Source organism: Chenopodium album, chromosome 8, assembly GCF_948465745.1.
Source record: "Chenopodium album chromosome 8, dcCheAlbu1.1, whole genome shotgun sequence".
NCBI classification, from domain to species: domain Eukaryota; kingdom Viridiplantae; phylum Streptophyta; class Magnoliopsida; order Caryophyllales; family Amaranthaceae; genus Chenopodium; species Chenopodium album.
In genome coordinates this window covers 71069695-71089222 of record NC_137841.1, presented here as the reverse complement: position 1 = coordinate 71089222, position 19528 = coordinate 71069695, and the positions used below count along the sequence as shown (strand labels likewise).

At 35.9% G+C, this 19528-nt stretch overlaps 2 protein-coding genes and 1 pseudogene across 3 annotated transcripts; all 3 read left to right on the top strand.

Annotated features, from left to right (window-relative positions):
• Positions 1 to 1529: 1529 nt before the first annotated feature.
• LOC145642214 (DNA-directed RNA polymerase 2, chloroplastic/mitochondrial-like) lies at positions 1530 to 11584 on the top strand. Of its 2 annotated transcripts, XM_081693320.1 has the most exons (19): positions 1531 to 2719; positions 2812 to 3027; positions 3100 to 3233; positions 3335 to 3401; positions 3605 to 3663; positions 4626 to 4743; positions 4929 to 5042; positions 5203 to 5334; positions 5429 to 5845; positions 7294 to 7344; positions 7762 to 7832; positions 8250 to 8334; positions 8765 to 8917; positions 9048 to 9122; positions 9557 to 9646; positions 9746 to 9793; positions 10336 to 10450; positions 10556 to 10659; positions 11011 to 11584. In XM_081693320.1, the coding sequence occupies exons 1-19, from the start codon at positions 1787 to 1789 to the stop codon at positions 11119 to 11121; spliced, it is 3093 nt and encodes a 1030-aa protein (XP_081549446.1). In that variant the 5' UTR covers positions 1531 to 1786; the 3' UTR covers positions 11122 to 11584. The 2 variants fall into 2 exon arrangements, with proteins under 2 accessions (XP_081549447.1, XP_081549446.1); XM_081693321.1 differs by lacking the exons at positions 10336 to 10450; positions 10556 to 10659; positions 11011 to 11584 and adding an exon at positions 10146 to 10298 and having other exon boundaries at positions 1530 to 2719.
• Positions 11585 to 12568: 984 nt separating this feature from the next.
• On the top strand, positions 12569 to 13861 carry LOC145555462 (protein RRP6-like 2 pseudogene; annotated as a pseudogene).
• A 328-nt stretch (positions 13862 to 14189) lies between these two features.
• LOC145642213 (amino acid transporter AVT6A-like) lies at positions 14190 to 18700 on the top strand. The gene is made up of 5 exons (XM_081693319.1): positions 14190 to 15287; positions 15379 to 15531; positions 16083 to 16286; positions 17021 to 17486; positions 18149 to 18700. The coding sequence occupies exons 1-5, from the start codon at positions 14861 to 14863 to the stop codon at positions 18288 to 18290; spliced, it is 1392 nt and encodes a 463-aa protein (XP_081549445.1). The 5' UTR covers positions 14190 to 14860; the 3' UTR covers positions 18291 to 18700.
• Positions 18701 to 19528: the final 828 nt, after the last annotated feature.

Below are 19528 nucleotides of genomic sequence, written 5' to 3'. Positions count from 1 at the left end.
GGACATTTTGTAAGACCAATGGAGGATTAGGGGAGGGCAAAGAAGAATGACCATAACCACGAATTGGAATTGAATGACCATTACCAACAACAATAGCATTATGATGATTGCTCAAATTAAAATAAGACGAGAAATTACCCTGTGAGGATGTCATGTGAGAGGTGGCTCCGGTATCCATGTACCAAGACGGATCCGGTTGGTTGAGAGTCATCGTATGCATTGCTGATTCGATGTCTGTCGGGGTATACGAAGTAGGCTGTCCAGAATAAGAGGCCATGTGAGCTTGCTGTGGGCGTGGACCCAATATGCCTGGACGTTGGGCCTGAGGTGGACGGGCCCATCCTTGTGTAGGAAATGGACAAGGAGGTGCGGCCCATTGAGAAGGAACCCACCCCCATTGTTGATACTGCTGCCATGGAGGAAAAGTACCATACGCCGGAAACTGTTGCTGCTGACTGGAGGGCTGCTGCTGCTGGCCGGTACCCCGTCCACCTCCCTTGCCGGACTTGCCGCCGGACTGGTTCCGGTTACCCCCGCCACCATTATTTTTGCGACCCAAATTCTTGCGAGCACCATTTTGTCTTCTGTTAGAGTGACTTGTCTGATCCGAAGAAGATGAATTTTCATCAAAATCCGAATGAGACGCAACCATGGCAGATTCCATCGCCGCCTCCTTGGCCATTCCGGCCTCCTCCAAGGTGAGCATAGAGCGTGCTTGATAGAAAGGGGGTAGAGGGTCGCTTTGACGAATTAACGTGCCTACACCTTGATAAGCACGAGTGAGACCACGAACCAACTGTAAAACCAGGCGGCTATCCGAAACCGGGGAGCCGACATTTTTTAATTGGTCAGCGAGAGACTTCAGACGCTGGCAGTAGGCTGACACATTTGGATAATCCTCCATTTTGACATTGGAGAAATCCTGTTCCAGAGTGACAGCCCGAGAATTCTTGTTGTCGAGATAAATATCACGCAAGCGATCTTGATGTGATGTAAGACCCGGTGAGACTGGAGCCTGCAAATAGGCGTCACAGTAGGCTAACAATTAGGAGCTTAATTGATAAGCTTTGACTATAAGATATACATTACAAAAATATCTACAAGATATATTTAACACTTTTTAACAAGGGCCCAGGGCAGCCGCCCCAGCTGCCCTCCCCTTGCTACGGCCCTGATTTAAGGAAATAATTCTCAATCAAATAAATTAAAAATCACATGAATAAGACAAGCAGTTTTATAATTTATACAATTCAATATGTTCTCTAACTTTCGTCTTTCTAATGGTTAAAATAAAATAAAATTGAAGTACAACACACAATAAAATGGATTAATAGGTGGTTGTGGTTTTCTATTTTTAGGTTTTTTGAGATTCTATAGTATGTACATAAAAAAATGCCAATTGCCAAACCTATAGTATGTACATAGTACTAAATGAGATTCTTTTAGCAACCATAAACCCTAAACCCTTAATCACCGAATAATCATATACTCAATACTCTATTAATTATTATGTGTTCCAAATTATCTTCAACCTCCAATGGTAAAATTTGTTGAAGATATTTTTGAGCAAATTTACAAAAATCTAGACTTCACTTTCATCCTGAAGTCGGCTGTTTCACCGAAAACAAACCAGAAGCTGAGGTTTTAGAAGGGGTTTTTCAACACTCACTTATGTATTTCTCGTCTTCTTCTTCTACCCATCCAATTCTGGTAACTCCATTTTCTGCTATCTCCTCTAATTCTTCATTTTCCCAAGAATTTCTTGTTAATCGATTAGAACAATTTGATGTCCAGTAGTAGTATTTCTTCATTTCCTGCTAATTTATCGCAGAATTTTGACCCTTATATTTCAATTTGTAAATCAAGGAGTAATTTTGTGGTAAACCCTTATTTTGATTCCACAGTTATGTGGAGAAACTTTGCTAAACAAGCCATTTCTAGAACCCCAAATTTATTTTCGCGTAATTTTAGCTTTCTGGGGGTTTCCCATGATTGTGTTATAGCTGAGAGGTCGAAATTAAGGCCGTTTGAGATGGGTTGTTGTAAAAAAGTGAACTTTTCTGAGGCGGGTTTTTGTAGAAAAGGTGGGTCATTGATGAAGGAAGAGATTGAGGAGAGACCTCTTTCTGGGTTTTTGAGTAATCAATCTAATTCAAATGTTCTATGTCCTAAAGGGTTTGCTAGTGTTGTCGAGGCCGAATTAGCCTCGTCAACTGATTTGGAGGATGATGATTCGGTTTTTGATGAAATTCAGGAGTTGGTGGAGGAGATGAGAAAAGAAGAGAATAGGGCAAAATGGCGAGAATCACGGCAAAGACAGCCGAAAATGGTGGCGGGTATGCCGCCTTACAAGTACCATAAGCTTAGGAATAGGCAGATAAAGCTTGAGACTGAGTCATGGCAACAGGCAGCTAATGAGTACAGGGAGCTTTTAGCTGATATGTGTGAGCATAAGCTGGCACCTAATTTGCCATATATGAAGTCATTGTTTCTTGGTTGGTTTGAGCCATATCGAGATAGCATTATAGAGGAGCAAGAAATAATCAGGCAAGGGAAGTGCAGAGGTGCATATGGGCCGTATTTCGATCAGTTACCTGCAGATATGATGGCAATTATAACAATGCATAAGTTGATGGGAATGTTAATGACTGCAAGTGGCTATGGCTCTGCAAAGGTTGTTCAAGCGGCTTGTGCTATAGGCGAAGCCATTGAACAAGAAGTGGGTAAACTCGTGTTTTCTTCCTTTGAATTATGGCATATGTATTGATTTCAAGTACTAATGCTTTTTATCATGATACATGGCTAATATAGGTTAGGATACACACATTTTTAGAGAAAACAAAGAAGAAAAAAGGTGACAAATGTAAAAAATCTGATGAAGCTGGTTCTGATGCTGAGATCCAAGAGCAACAGCATCTTAGAAAGAACGTAAATAGCTTAATTAAAAAACAAAAGCGGCGACAAGCGCTGAAAATTGTTGATTCTCAAGGTCATTTGAAGCCTTGGGGTGCGGAGGCAAGGGCTAAGGTAGTTGTTTTTACCTAAACTTGTACCATATCTCATTTATAAGAAGGAAGCATCCTCATTTCCTTGTTGCAGGTTGGGAGTCGTCTGATCGAGTTGCTGGTCCAAACAGCATACATACAACCTCCAGTTAGTCAAACAGCTAGTGATGCTCCTGACGTTCGACCAGCTTTTGTGCATTCTCTGAAAAATGTTGGCCCTGAGAACAAGTAATGAAAGATCTCTCTTCTAATGCATCAACTAGTTCAATCGGGTCTGTTTGATTTGCTATGTAAATAAGAATGAACTTTGGGTTTTTTTTTTTTAACAGGAAAACCAGCCGAAGATTTGGGATGATTGAATGTGACCCACTGGTTATCAAAGGTCTTGAAAAAACTGTAAGTTGGATCTTGTAAAGTTTATAAGAATCAATTCTGTTGTTGGGCCAAAAAAGTTAAAAGTTCATTTGTGCTTTTCCTGTACTTGTCTATGCACTCGGTGATTTCTCTGCAAAGCATTTTTACTTGCTATTGCCCCTGTTATAGATTGTTTATAATCTTTGGAAAACAGTTACCATAAACATCTGTTGTTGCTTTTGCAGCCAAGGCACATGGTTATCCCTTATATGCCAATGTTGGTACCTCCAGAAAAATGGACGGGGTATGACCCTATGCCTCATACTTTACATATATTTCATGTCATGGTGTAATGGTGTATTATTCTCTTTTCTCTCTAAGTCCTTATACTCCTAAAACATAATCAATTTTTGTGTATAACAATCCCAAATACTTTGACCAGTCTCGTTGGTAACCCTGTCTGAGTTTTGTGCATCACATATTCACATTGTCTCTTATATTACTATAGCCTAATAAATAATTACCGTATTCTCTCTGTAATACTTCTTCCATGCACCCTGTTAGATTCAAGCTTCAACTTCCTCCTAAATGCAATACTGTCTGAATCCTGTAGTGTGCTTTTTTTTTTTTTTTGTTTTAGTCTCCTCTTTCATTGGCTAGTTCCATTAAAAGTGTGACATAATTTGAGCTAATCACTGATTGTTTCTCCCCTAATTTTTCCAACGTTAAGCTACATATATTTTTTATGTAATTTTGTAGAAACTTTTGTTGGTGGTGTTTCTTTTGAAGACCATGTGCTCATTTTCCCTTAGATGTATTTCTAGAAGTATTGAGTGACTGGTGCTTTGTGAGAGCTGGAAGATGCATCTAAATTGTTAAGTACAAGGAATACCTAGGAGTTCTAGGGATGGAGTGAGAAGAACCAGCAAAGTTAATAGGGAGACACTGAGAGAAGGGGTGGTGAACTTAGATACTTAGTTTCTCTATGCAAACTGATGAAAGAGGAACCAAAGCCCCCTCTTAGATTTTCCACTGAGCTGTAATTGTGGGCTTTAATTGCAGTTTAGCCTCTTGTGCTTTCCCCAGATATTTTAACTTTATTGGGGCCCCGGGTGGGTGACTGGGTTCGTATTTTTGTTTCTGTGGAATTGCAACAACAAAGGTCTACCTTCAAAGTGGCTTAGTGATGTCCTAAGAATCAGACTCAACGTGGTTTCTTGAAATACTGGTTATGTCTCTTACTGTTGTATGGTTGTCTTGTTGTAGTTATGATAAAGGAGCATACTTGGTTTTGCGATCATTTGTCATGCGAACTCATGGATCCAAGAATCAGAGAGTAGCAATTAGGACGGCCTCTGAGGAACAGCTAAAATCAGTTTTTGAGGTCAGGGAGGGAAAAAGATCTCTTTCTGCGTAATCTGCTTTTGCACTTTATTCTTTTGTCTACTTCTTGTGATCTTACGAATTTGCTCTCTGAAAGTGACTGATACAAATTCTGTATTAAATTGCTACTGGTTATCCTTTGCAGCAATATTATTTAATTTTCTATTTATTTATAAAATTGCACAGGCCTTGGATACACTTGGAAACACGAAATGGAGGGTAAATAAAAAAGTTCTTAGCATTGTAGATAGGGTATGGGCTAATGGAGGTCGTCTGGCTGACTTAGTTGATCGAGATGATGTGAGTTATCTCATTTCTTTCCATTCTAAGTATATTAGTTCTCATGTTAGGCTCCTCTTTCCATTCTAAAAACATCGAGATGGTGTTTTTTGTTGTTTTTTTTATTTTTATTTATTTTTATTTTTTATTATTTATGATTATTATATTTTTTTTATTGCAGGTTCCTCTGCCAGAAAAACCAGACACAGAAGATGAATCTGAGCTGAAGGCATGGAAGTGGAAAGTCAGGTCTGTAAAGAAAGAGAATCGGGAGCGACATTCTCAACGCTGTGATGTAGAACTCAAACTTGCGGTTAGTAAAATTATCCTTGAGCTGTCCACTTAAGGTATTTCTTTCTTAAAGTCATGGTATAGACATGACTTTAGTACCTTTTTTCAAAAAATAGGTTGCTCGGAAAATGAAGGACGAGGAAGGCTTTTTCTATCCGCATAATGTTGATTTTCGCGGTCGAGCATATCCAATGCACCCATACTTGAACCATCTAGGGTCTGATATGTGTCGAGGCATTTTAGAGTTTGCAGAGGGTCGAGCTCTTGGAAAATCAGGATTGCGTTGGTTGAAAATACATGTGGCAAATCTTTATGCGGGTGGCGTTGACAAATTATCTCTAGAGGGTCGAATAGCATTTACTGAGAACCATTTGGATGATATATTTGACTCTGTGGATAAGCCCCTGGAAGGAAGGTGTTGGTGGCTGAAAGCAGAAGATCCTTTTCAGTGTTTAGCTGTCTGTATTGATTTAGCTGAAGCTCTGAGAAGTCCTTGCCCTAAATTATACAAGTCCCATGTTCCAGTTCATCAGGTGAGCAATTAAAGACTTTCTGCTTTAAAGTTTACCTTGAATGGTTCAGTTGGATAGGCTATTACTGTAGTAAGTTTGAATTTAAATTTTTTACGTATTACTATTTGTTATTTGCTAACAAACCTTCTGCTTCCAATGATATGTTGAAAAACCTTGGCCTGGTATATAATGACCAAAATTGGACAAACTGGTTTGAGGAAGTTTTCCCTAGCTGGCTGTGGGCTGCTCTTTCTATGTCAGGGATTGACGAATCATATAATCTTGATCATGCAAAGAAAATAAATACTTTATTATGCACTGTATCTATACCTTACTTTAGGGATTAAACAATGGGATTGTATCTGGTTAAACATTCTGATTAATTTATTCTTGCAAGAACTAATGAGTTCAGCAGGATTTTCAAATGTATGATCTAACAAGGTAGATCATGCAATCCAATTAAAGGACCAAAGTAGAGCCACCCTAGAAGCAACTTTGTACAAGTATTTTATTACAATCCTGTGCTATGTAAACTTCCATGACCTGGCAAACTGCTTTTATGGAATTCACCAAAAATGTAAATAAATAAAAAAATAAATATTATTATTCTAGCGATCTTTTGTGTATTGCTGTTGGAGGCTAAGGGATTTCAAAGTGAGTATTTTCATGCGTTCTTATCTTTTTCAACATTCCTTGATTATGGAAGTCCTTATGGTTGTTGAATATGCAAGGAGTGGATGATAATAGTAGCTTGCTCTGTGCTGTGTAGTGTGAAAGAAGCAGATACGTTTAGTTGAAGGAAAAAAAAACATTTGTGAATTAACTGGAGGGATGAACATTAGCCACATGACCTATCAGGTTGAATTTACATCACATGAAATAGGATAAATTAAGCAGAGGTTTATGTTTCTAGGTTGCCGAGGATCAAAGATAGCTTTATAATGTTAACTTTCTGTGCTATATTATTCCCAGGCAAATAGACATCATTGGAATTATATGCTACTGCACTAAGGTGTTGCTAGCATTAAGTTACCATCTATAAAAAATAAATAAATAAATAAAATAAATAAATTGCATTTCCCTTCCTTTCAATATTGAGCAGATGATGCAGAGCTCTTTATGGATTGCAGGGATAAACAAACTGCTTGTTTATCTTGAATTAATCTCATTTCGTGTTCCAGTTTGTTTGAGTTGTTTCTTCTTGAACTCAACATCTCTAAACTTTCATCATGTCAAAAACGTAGACATTTTGTGACACTTAGTTTTGATCAAGCTGTAGTTCTAAGATGCTGGGTTGGCAATATGAGACAAGATAATTGATATTTACCTATTTTTCTTTCCCCCCCTCTTCCAAGTAACTTTTTGGCACTGTTCATATAAATTTTTTTCCCATCTAATTTAAAATGTGAAGTGTGAGCAGTTTTCAGCTACATATGAGCTTATTAATATTCTCCTTTCCGTTTAAATAGGATGGTTCTTGCAATGGATTACAGCACTATGCTGCTCTTGGAAGAGATAAGGTAGTTCCCTCATTCTCTGTTATTTTGAAGTCTTGCTATTAGTGTTTAATAATTGGTCATTTAGTTAATTTGGTATGTAAAGGACATAGTTTTACTGCAAATGTAGGGTAAGGCTGTGAAATGTTTGATTGATTAGGTTAATCTCTTCTCCATTTATCTTCCCTCACTTCCATGTAAGTTTGAATTATGAAAATGTCGTATAATAAGATCAAGTGTGGGTAGAAATTAGAGAACTCTCCCTCCTGTTATATCCAATTATATTAAATCAAAGGGGAAGTTTGAGAGAGAAAGAGGGGTGGGGTGGGGGGAGGGGGGCGGAGAGGGTTGTTGATCTATATTGAAAAGTAGATTAGAAAAATGCGATGGGGATGTTGGCAGAGAAAGTTATTGATTTCTCACAAAGTATTTGTATTTCAGTTGGGAGCAGCAGCTGTCAATCTTGTTGCTGGAGAAAAACCAGCTGATGTTTACTCAGGCATAGCTGCTAGGTAAGGACCCTTGGCTTTCCCTTTGCTTTGCATTATAGTATATATATTATATTCAGCTGTGATTAAGGACATCATCCCCCAATGCCTCCTAGTCTTACTTCAGATCACTTGCATGTATTTGTGAGTGTAAGGTCAGTTCTATGTGATCGCCAGTTTCAATGCCTACAATGCTGTGAGAATTTTAGGTACAGGTTATTTATATATGAATGCTGCTAATGGACTGACTGTTACCATTGATTCGGGTTTAAGCTTTGAATGTATAGCATTGGGTTTGAATATGCTCTGATGTGTTTATTAGATTTTTCTCCATGTTTCCCTTGAATGCTTATATTAAAATTTTGTGCTAAGGAACGCTTATAAAATCCCAATTTTGTCGTAAAACTCTGACAGTTGAATGTTTGTGATTTTATGATGCAGAGTTCTTTCCATCATGCAAGAAGATGCCAAGAAAGATCCCGCTGATTTTCCAGACACTGTGCATGCAAGGAAGCTGATCAACCAGGTTTGTGGTTTAATTAATTGCTTTGTGTTGAGTAGGTTGTGTGTAATGGACTGATGTTCTAGCTTAGTATTTCTGATTTAACAAAACAAATAAGGATAAAGGCTGGATAATTCGATTGATAATGGCTGAAAGCTTATAAAGGTAGTAGGTTTAGCCTACAACTCTCCTATTAGCAACTTGAGGTTGCCACTCTCTATTTCCAATAACCCAATTCATGCCTACCTTTTCCCTTCCCCCCTCTATCTATTTATAATTTATATTAAAGCTAAGGACTATAAACCAAATAATATTAAACTTCCCATATTGCCCCTCCTAAGATTAGTCTTACATTGTGATGCCTGAATTTAGCTGAATAATATAGACTTGCTACAAGTTATAATCTCTCTGTTATGTTCTCACCTTTACAGTCTTATGCTTCTTCCAAATGTAGGTGGACAGGAAATTGGTTAAGCAGACAGTGATGACCTCAGTGTATGGTGTCACTTATATTGGTGCTAGAGAGCAGATCAAGAGGAGGTTAAAAGAACGTGCTGCATTTAGTGATGAGACAGAGATTTATGGGGCAGCTTGTTATGCAGCCAGAGTAAGACTGTGTGGATGACTTAGAGCTTAGTTTCTACTAAGTGCAGAACCTGCTTATGTTAGCAGGACTTTTGACCATTCTGTTCTTTCCAGGGACTTGACTGATGAGTGTTCTCTTACTGTTTGGATAGGTTACATTAACTGCGCTAGGCGAGATGTTTCAAGCTGCCCGTAGTATTATGAGCTGGCTTGGTGATTGTGCGAAGGTTTTTCCTACCTACAATTATATGCGTAGACATGTGCTTTTATGTTTTACTGGCTGCTACATTTTTTTTTTCTCTGCATGCTTGTGTATTGGTTGTGGTTAAAATGTTGTTATTTTTTATTTATGTTGACGGGCCATCGGTGAGTACCTTTGTGAGAAGTAAATTAGGAGTAGTAATTAATCTTAAAAACCATTAACTTCTGTAATAAATAATATTCTAAATGTCCATCCCCCATTTACACAAACCTGTATAACATGTCCCTAAATTACAAAATTTCTGGTTTAGATTATAACATTATGTGATGTTAATCATGCTATTTAAGATGTGAGCTTTTGATATGAATTTGTGTGGATGTGGCCTCCCCACCATTTGCTTCTTTATCTTTTGTGTGTGTTACCTTATATGCATTTACTTGATGGCTGAAATTTGTGCAGATTATTGCATCAGAAAATCAGCCTGTGAGGTGGACAACGCCATTGGGTCTTCCTGTTGTGCAACCTTACTGCAAGAAGGGTAGGCATCTGGTACGGAATCATCTACCCTTTCTTTGTTTGCCTTCCTTTTTCTGTTTGAAATTTATCTTAGGAAGATTAATATTCGCTTGTTTGATATATATGATGCAGATCAGAACATCCCTTCAAATGTTGACGCTGGAAAGAGAAACTGAAAAGGTATTATTCTTGAATTCTGTTGTCCAATTTTTAAATTGCTCATGGTAGTTAAAAGCTTTATTAATGACTTGCATATATTTCTTTGTTTTTATTTAAGTGAAAGTGGTCACAATGTTTAGAAAAGATATGTATGCAAATGACTAAATCAAGACAATCCTATAAAGGCTATAATGCATTGGAATACAATTTCAATATCTTTTCCTGTGAAAGAAATCCTAGATGACCATGTCTATTGTGTGCAGGTTTCCATAGTTTTTTTTTTTTGCAAAATTATCCACATTGTAAATGTTGCACTTCTACTATAATGATATCACTTTTGTTCTTTGCTGAGATTGCTGCACCTTTATACTAGGTGAATTCTTCTTTGGTTGCTGCAGTCTCATAAGCAATGAAGCCTTCTGTTGAACTTGAACCAAAGTATTGTTGTTACGGATGTCTGAAGAGATAGAGAATTTTGTTTTGCAAATCAGTCTACACAACTCTGCAATAACTGAGCATAACCATTGATTTTTTTTTTTTTTTTTTTTTTTCCTTTGTCGCAGATTATGGTTAAGCGACAGAAGTCAGCTTTTCCACCAAATTTTGTTCATTCCCTTGATGGGTCACATATGATGATGACTGCAGTGGCCTGCAAACAAGCAGGCTTAAACTTTGCAGGTTTATATTTATATTTGTATTTACTCTCAATACTTTTCCTTTCTTTGTTATTTCAGGGGATTTAGATGTGATTCTTGCTTATTTCTTTGCATTTGATGATTTTAGGAGTTCATGATTCATATTGGACTCATGCGTGCGATGTGGATCAGATGAGCATGATACTTCGTGAAAAATTTGTGGAACTCTATGAACAACCAATATTGGAAAATGTAAGTTGCGCGTGTAGATAATAGTTGGTGCTTTTTTGTGCCATTATCTGTCTATGATTTACATTGGTAATAGACGAATAGGTATACCCTTCTAAAATAAAAATGGCCTTGTGCATAGCTCATGAACGTAACAGCAAAAACCATTTACAGTTGTAACGCAGAAGGCCTCTCCTGGAAAGAGACCAAGGGAAAACTATCTGGTTATGCATTTAAGATATTCCTTGCTTCTTCTTGATTTACTCTGAAAAATTATTGCTTGAGTGGAAACTATATACTTACTGTTTGATCTGCTTTATAGATGTTTATTTCCAAAGCTGAATCATTTTATTCCTTTCTTTGGATCATTGACAGTTACTGGAAAGTTTCCAGCAATCTTTCCCTACACTATCCTTTCCTCCTCTGCCCGAGCGAGGAGACTTTGAACTGAGGGAAGTTTTAAATTCACCATACTTCTTCAACTGAGCCAACAGAATTTGTCACTGTATTAATCATCCCCTCTTCCGCCACCACTGGGGAAGGCACATGCCATGCTGCTGCTCCCTTGTGACACGAACAGCTTCTATGTAGTGCACTTGCTAGGATTCAGATGATCTTCAGTAGCTAGGTACTGGCTTCTGCCTTTTGATGAGAAGCCACTGAGACATAATCATCTGACAGACAAGAGGACTGTTACAATTTGTGGCAAGTCAGGAGAATGACTGCAGATTCGAGCAATTCTTGCCATTCTTTATAGTAAATTGACATGTAATGTAGCCAAGATAGGTGATTTCTTGTATGTAATGTACAGAACTAGAGAGCTTCCTCTGAGAAAAAAGTCCTGCTGTATACCCTTACTGTATATATTACGCCGTTTAAAGCTAGGAACCTTGAACATCCTCTTCTCCCTTCTAATCTAGTTGAACAAATTCTTCACATTTTATGAACTTTTTTTGGTTTTTTTATTTTTTATTTTTTTTTTATTTTATATAAAAGCAAAGAAATAAAAGAAAAGAAAGAACATTAGAATCCCCTCCTCATGGGGGAACTGTACTCCTAAATCCTAATACAATTCCTTATTTTTTTACAGTATGTGCGATGGGTAATCTACTAATCTGTTATTTAGTAAAGATTCCTCCATATTAATGTTATCCTAAAATAATAGGAGTAAAAAGTTACCCAGAATATCTAAAAGTTGCCAATAATTTGATAATTTATTGATAAAAGTGCTCTTTAAATAACATAAAATCAAATCCCACTACACTATTCATAAAACCTTATTGGAAAATTTCCTAAATTACCAAAAGTCCCAAATTAATTAGAGGTATCTTAGGAAATTTTCTTTCCGGTGTTTACTTCACTATCTCACTTATGAAAGTGTGGTTTGTTGATGAATTAAAATTTGAGATAAAATAGTGTAATAAAGTTTATTAAAAAATAAACAATGTGACAAAAAAAATAGAGAGACATAATCATATGCTTCATACTACTTTGAAACTAATACACATAAGTTAGAGAGGTAAAAAAAAAAAAAACATAAGTAAAATACGTATTTAAACAAGGTCGATATATAAACAGAAGGATTACTATTTACCCTTTTATTTTAAGAAACTAAAACTGTCATAAATTGGATTGGATACCAAGTAATTCCAATTTACCAAGTAAAATTAAGGGAAGATTTATTAGTGTACGCTAAACTAAAGTAATTTTAGGAAAGTCGTGAATAATATAGTCCGCTAGAGTGAATGCCGTTTTAGGAAACCGACTAGTAATTGGATATATTCTTTATTACATATTTATTTCCTCTATATATACGTACTATAATTCTATTATACATCAATTAATCAATCTCATACTTCATAATAAACCCACAAACTTTTCTAAATTTTATTCTCTCAAAAAAAAAAAAAAAAAAAAAAAAACAAAAAAAACAATGAGTGTTGTTCCGTTTCATGTTTCTTGGTTATCAAAACCTCAAGAAGAATTCAATATTGAAATTGATAATTCTAACACTCCTTTCACTCATCCATGGCTGCCTAAATGTGGATCACAACCCGTACACCCGGCTACGCGTTACAATCCCTTAGACTTCGCTTTCCTCCCTCCCTTACCGTCACACCTTACTAAGCCTAAGTCGATCGAATCAACCCCTTTTAAACTAGTCGAGAATGTAGCCGATTTAGATTACTTGGCTACCAAGTTATCCGAAGTGGAAGAGTTTGCGGTGGATTTAGAGCACAATTCGTACCGTTCGTTCCAAGGGATTACTTGTCTTATGCAAATTTCAACTCGTTATGAGGATTTTGTGGTTGATACTCTTAAGTTATGGGATAGTATTGGAGATTATCTAAGACATGTTTTTCAAGATCCGTCTAAGAGAAAAATAATGCACGGTGCTAGTAACGACATTAAGTGGCTTCAAAGGGATTTTGATATTTATGTGTGCAATTTATTTGATACGATGCAAGCATCTAGGGTAATGGGGTTAGAAATAAACTCTCTTGAATTTCTTCTTAAGCATTATTGTGGTGTTACGGCTAACAAGGAATATCAAACATCGGATTAGAGAATTCGGCCTCTTCCTCGTGACATGATCAAGTACGCAAGAGAAGACACACATTATTTACTTTACATTCATGATGTTATGAAATTTACCATCTTGTCTAAGTACGGTCAAGATTCATTGGCCAAAGTTTGTAAGTTAAGCCATGAGGTTAGTTCTCGATTGTACGAGAAAGAAGTGTTTGATAAGGACGTGTCGTACTTGTATTTGTATGGACTAATGGAAGCTAATTTGGATGGTAAACAACTTGCGGTTGTATGTGCTTTGGTTGAATGGCGTGATGATGTTGCAAGAAAAGAAGATGAGAGTACTGGCTATGTTTTGCCTAATAAAGTAATTTTGGAAATTGCTAAAAAATTGCCTAAAAATAAAGAAGATTTGATGTGGATTGTGAAATACAAGCATGATTTTATGGATGTAGATTATATTGTTAAGTTGATTAAAGTTGCCGTTGATATTGAAGCTCGCACGACTAAGTTCGAGGATTTGTCTCTACAATTAAAACATAAAATATCCGTTAGAGATATTGCAAAAATAGTTCAATTACTGGGAAGATATGAGTGCCCGGAAAGATTGGTTATGTATTCCATTCCTAGGTGTTTGCCGATTGTTGTTAACCCGATTTATGATTGTGTTACTAGCCTTGTTCCAATTTATATGTAATTCAATATTTGAAGGTGTAAATAATACTCCTGTAGTACTGAATTTGATAACAATACAATTCTTGTTTTTTATTATAGGATCTCTATTATCATAAGACTAATTAAAAAAGTGATAGGTCTAAGTTTAACAAACTAATCATAGACTAACTATTATGAAGTCCATACTATATAATGACAGTTTTGGCGCATTGTTTACGTCTTTAATATTTATGATTAATGATTAATTGTCTAACTCAATTATTGATAAGAAATAAAAAAATCGTCCTTAGACTCTAATTTTAGTCAAGTATTGTAACCTTTTGCAATTATATACGCGGTAATATTCTTCAATTTGTTTTGCATCAAAAAAAAAAAAAAAAAAAATTCTTCAATTTGTGATTAGTGATTACTTATTAGTTTGCGTGTACAATTTTTTCACTTCAATTCTCAGCTTATCTCAACTGAACTAAGCTTCACCTTTGAATATTTATTTAAATCCCACAAACAAACAATCTTTCAATCTATCATCAACTTTGTTTGATTGGTTCACTTTCAATCTTATCAGTTTCTCACTTATCTCTGTTTTTTCTAATTACTTTGTTTATGTCAATTTCAATAATTTGATTTCATCTGGGTCTATAATTCTACTCAATTTACAATAAAAATCTGTGAATTTTTTGTGTTTTATTACAAAATTTGCACTGAAATTTCTGGGTGAACTGGTGTTTTTCAATTTTCAATTTGTCTGTTGGTTTAAAAAAAAAGTCTTGCCTTTTTTATTATCAAAAACCCTAAATTTCCCCCAATTTTTTGAAATCAGGGATTCTGGAATCACAAAATCCAGATACCCAATTTATAGAAATTTGCTAATTTTGGAATCCAATCATAAAATTTCTTTCTAAGAATCCTGACAGATTTGAGCAGACTATCAAATAAGATTGGATAATCCTGCTCTTAATTTTCTGCTCCTGTAAAATTCTAAATTTTAGGGTCTACAAATTCAAATTTTTTGGGGAAAAAAATGACAATTGATAATATGGAGTCGAAGAGAGAGAGACACCCAAAGAAATCGAAGCAAGTCCCTGATGAAAATGCTCCATTGTTACCCAAAAAACGTCAAGAAGAAGCTGGATTTGATGAATTTAATGGAGCTTCATTTTCTGGGGCAGTCTTTAATTTGTCCACAACAATTATTGGTGCTGGAATTATGGCTTTGCCTGCTACTATGAAGATTTTGGGTCTTGGTCTTGGGATTTTTATGATCATATTTATGGCTTTTTTGACTGAGAAATCCATTGAAATGTTGCTTAAGTTTAGCAGGGCTGGAAAGTGTTCATCTTATGGTGGTGTAATGGAAGATGCTTTTGGAAAAGTTGGTAGAATTTTGCTGCAAGTTGCTGTTTTAGTCAACAATATTGGTGTTCTTATTGTGTACATGATCATCATAGGTATATAACTATATTATGATTATATGTTTATCTTATTGATTGTTGGCTTTTCGTGCTCGGTTTTGCTGAAGGTTTTGGGATTTCTTTGAAGGTGATGTGCTATCAGGAACATCTGCCAGTGGAGTTCATCATGCTGGTGTGTTGGAAGGTTGGTTTGGAGATCACTGGTGGAACGGCCGGTTTTGGATTCTCCTAATCACAACTCTCTGTGTGTTTGCTCCATTGGCTTGCTTTAAGCGTATTGGTGAGTTGTTGCTTTATTGGTTGATCTTGATAGTCATACTTGATATTTAGCAAGTGCACTTGTTCTTTAGCAAATCTGCAAATATGATATCCTTCGCGATCTGGCTATCTGCCATTGCAATTTCATAAGTTTATTATTGACATACAAGACATGCTTGGTTGACTCATTGCTCTTCAAGTGCCGTGTTATATATTATTGATGACCAATTAGAGATGCTTAGATCCATTGCAGATAATAAAGGTTGGTGATTAGACTATGGTACTATTTCAATTTTCAAACTTATGTGGGCATACATCTTTAGCATTAGTTGGATCAATTGAAGACATTTGATGCCAATTTTAGAGTATGGTACTATATCAAAACTTATGTGTACAAACTTTGATTTGGTGCAGGTTGTCTGTTCCTCTTTCCTGAATATATAGGCAATGTAGGACAGGATATTAAATCATTTTGGAGGGCTTTTTAATTTATACTTGCTGAAACCTTTTTCTTTTTGTTCCTTTATTATGTTGATTATTATGATTTACTCATAATTGGTGTTTGTGTTGCAGATTCTCTGAGATATACATCAGCATTGTCAGTTGGCCTGGCTGTTGTATTTCTTGTAATTATGGTAGGAATTGCAGTTATAAAGTTGATAAGTGGAACTGTGATGATGCCCAGATTGCTTCCTGACATTACTGATTTTAATTCATTCTGGAAACTCTTCACTGCTGTACCTGTTCTTGTCACAGCATATATATGTCACTACAATGGTATGTCAATTCATCTATTTTCTTGGTGTTTTCTAAACTTTTGAAGAGCATATATAATGAGGGATTTGACCCAAGTTCCATGAAATGGATGCAGTCCTTTTTCTCAAATAATAATAGAATAAAAAGACTTGCACATACTTGTCACTCTATGCTGTCAATAAAATATAGTATCCAGAAGGATAACGTTCCTCTTTGAAGGTCAAAAGTATCTACGTTGGACTTGCAATCTCATTAATTTAATGCAATCCCTTTATTTTTATAAAGATGACTTGCAGATGGAATATGACCCATTCATGTCACTACTTAACTATATCTGTATATATTATTATGAACTACATGTCTCTTGGTGCTCTCTGAACTCATGAACAAGTCAATGAGATTCTGTTGTACCAATTAGGAGTTAAGAATTCACCATTTGAAGAGTTAAAAGTGCCATGTTGCTTTCTTATCTTTAGATATGTGGGAGATCTTATCCCATGAATTTAAACCAGTCAGTTTTTCTACGACAAAAAAAAACTTGCACAGATATGTGGAACATAGTGTTTCGTTGCGTGGGTATGCTAAAGGATAAGTTATTTTTGTGGAATTACTAGTTTGTATTTAGCTAAATTGAACTCTTGTGCCTTCTTTCTGCACCAATGAAATTATCATAGATTACTGATTGATTTGACTGATAGAGTCTTTTGTGACAAACAATGCTCATTGCAATTGAACCAAAACTTCGAATTTTGCAGTTCACTCGATTGACAATGAACTCGAGGACTCTACCGAAATAAAACCTGTTGTTCGAACAGCACTTGGTCTCTGTTCTTCTGTGTATGTTATGACAAGTTTATTTGGGTTTCTTCTGTTTGGCGATGGAACTCTGGATGATGTCCTTGCAAACTTTGATACTGACCTTGGTATACCATATGGTGGCGTGCTGAATGATGCTGTTCGTGTCAGCTATGCTGCACACTTGATGCTTGTTTTCCCCATTGTTTTCTATCCTTTAAGGCTCAATATTGATGGCCTTTTCTTCCCCTCATCAAGTCCTCTGGTTAACAGCAACAAGAGATTTTCTCTTATTACCATGGTGCTTATAACTCTCATATTTCTGGGAGCAACTTTCATACCCAGCATCTGGGATGCGTTTCAGTTTACTGGAGCAACTGCTGCAGTTTGTCTTGGGTTTATCTTTCCTGCATCTATTATCTTAAAGTGAGTACCTCTGTCACTTTTTCGTTCTTAAACATTCTTTATAAATAAGACCAGTGAAACAGGGATTGACATTGTTCTTGTTTAGCTGTGGTGACTTTGACCTGTGTCTTGGTGATAGATTTTTTATTCATTCTTAACTGCACAAGTAAAACTTCAAATACACTATCCAAACTACTCTATGTTGATACTGTTTGATGTTTGTGTTACTTATGTGCATGAGTTTGACCTGATTAACAGTAAATGCGTTTTTTTTCCCGGTAAAAGTTAATAGTGTTGTTAGTAGTCTGCTTACTGAATATTCCTCACCAGGCTTAAGCAGATGAAAATGTGATGCTCTTGCTATTGCAGGATACACCACTATCTAATCGCCCCTTATTTTTTCTTCCTATCTTAGTCAAAAACTTAAAATGGAAGATCCATAATTTGCTGCCTTTTTTGAATTTCAATTTAAGTTAATAGATGGCATGGATCCACCCAAATGTTATTGTTATTATGATCATAGAATTGGGACAATGCTTTTGGTTTAATTAGGTTTCTCAATTATGCTGCAATACTTTTGTGTGAGCCACTTAACTGCCTCAGCTGCATACATGAATTACAAACACGTTTATCATCTTGTATCGATCAGATTGTCTAATTTATCTTGCAAACTGTTCTTTCAGGGATCGTTATGCCATTTCCACAACCAAAGAAAAATCCTTGGCCATTTTGATGATTGTCCTTGCAGTGTTCTCAAATGTCGTGGCAATATATAGTGATGCCTATGCACTGTTCAAGAAGAGTTCTGTAACCAGTCAAATGTGATAGGACACTTGATGCTCCGATTTAAGTTATTTGGGTACAAAGCAGAGCATTGATTGTGTCCTGTTCCGTGAAAGCTTGGAGATTACTCGGTATTAGGGTATTAAGAGTTACAATGAAGAGCAAATGCAGCTTGTCATGTATACAGGGAGTAGCTCTTTGTACAAACTGTCATCTTATATCCTACCGGTGTTTGTTGTGATGTACCACCGATAAGTATATTGTCTATATATAGTTTGCAAAATAAAAGAGATCGGCCAGAAGTTCGTGATAAACTTTTTTCGATGTCAATGTTGATTGTACTTGGTATATTGTATACCAAAGGTCGGCTTGTGGGCATAAGAAGCTGCCTTCAACTGGTTGTTAATATGGTGGATCTATCAAAACTATTTATTTCAGTTTTTATATGTTAACTTAGGGTTCGTTTGGCATCACTGTGGTTTTCTGTTTTTGGTTTTTTGTTTTTTTAAAATCGTATGATATATGTCATATAACGAATTAAAAATTAGTCAAACTGATTAAAATCATGATAATTTTGAAAACTGACAATAGAAAAGTGGAAACACCTTTTTCTTGTTTCCTGTTTTTAGTTTTTGGTTTTCAAAAAAACAGAAAACAAAAAACGATGTCAAACATTTTTAAGACTTAGCAAGCTTTTTTTTTCCCCTTCTTTTCTCCTCTCCATTCCTTCGCCTATGCATTTGTAATATTACTAATATATTTATATAATTGTATAAAATAAAAAATTAAAATCACGCCAATTGTATTAATGTTTTTATTTTTTTATTTTTTAATTTTTAATGCGACTTTTGATTGGTTATTGATATAGACTTTATAGAGTAGTTTAGGTCAAAATATGGATTGGTTTTTCCCTAAAAAAAAAAATGGATTGGTTTAATGCTTATAATACATTACTTCCTCCACTCCATTTTACTTGCAACATTTAGATTTTGACTTCACACACTCTTATAACGTATTATTGTGATTTATAAGGGGAAAAAAAATACTATATTTATTCATGTGAGATCTTGTTGGATTTACCTCGATTTGTACTTAATTATAATCTGAAGGACACTTGGTAGGGAGGACCTGTGTTCGATCCCCCGCAGCAACAATTGGGAGGGGACTGGAACCTAACCACCCAGAACTGATCCCCGAATCCGGATTAGCCCAAAGGGTGAACCGGGTAGAACACTAAAAAAAAAAAAAAAAAAAAAAATCTGAAGGACACGGAAGGAAAT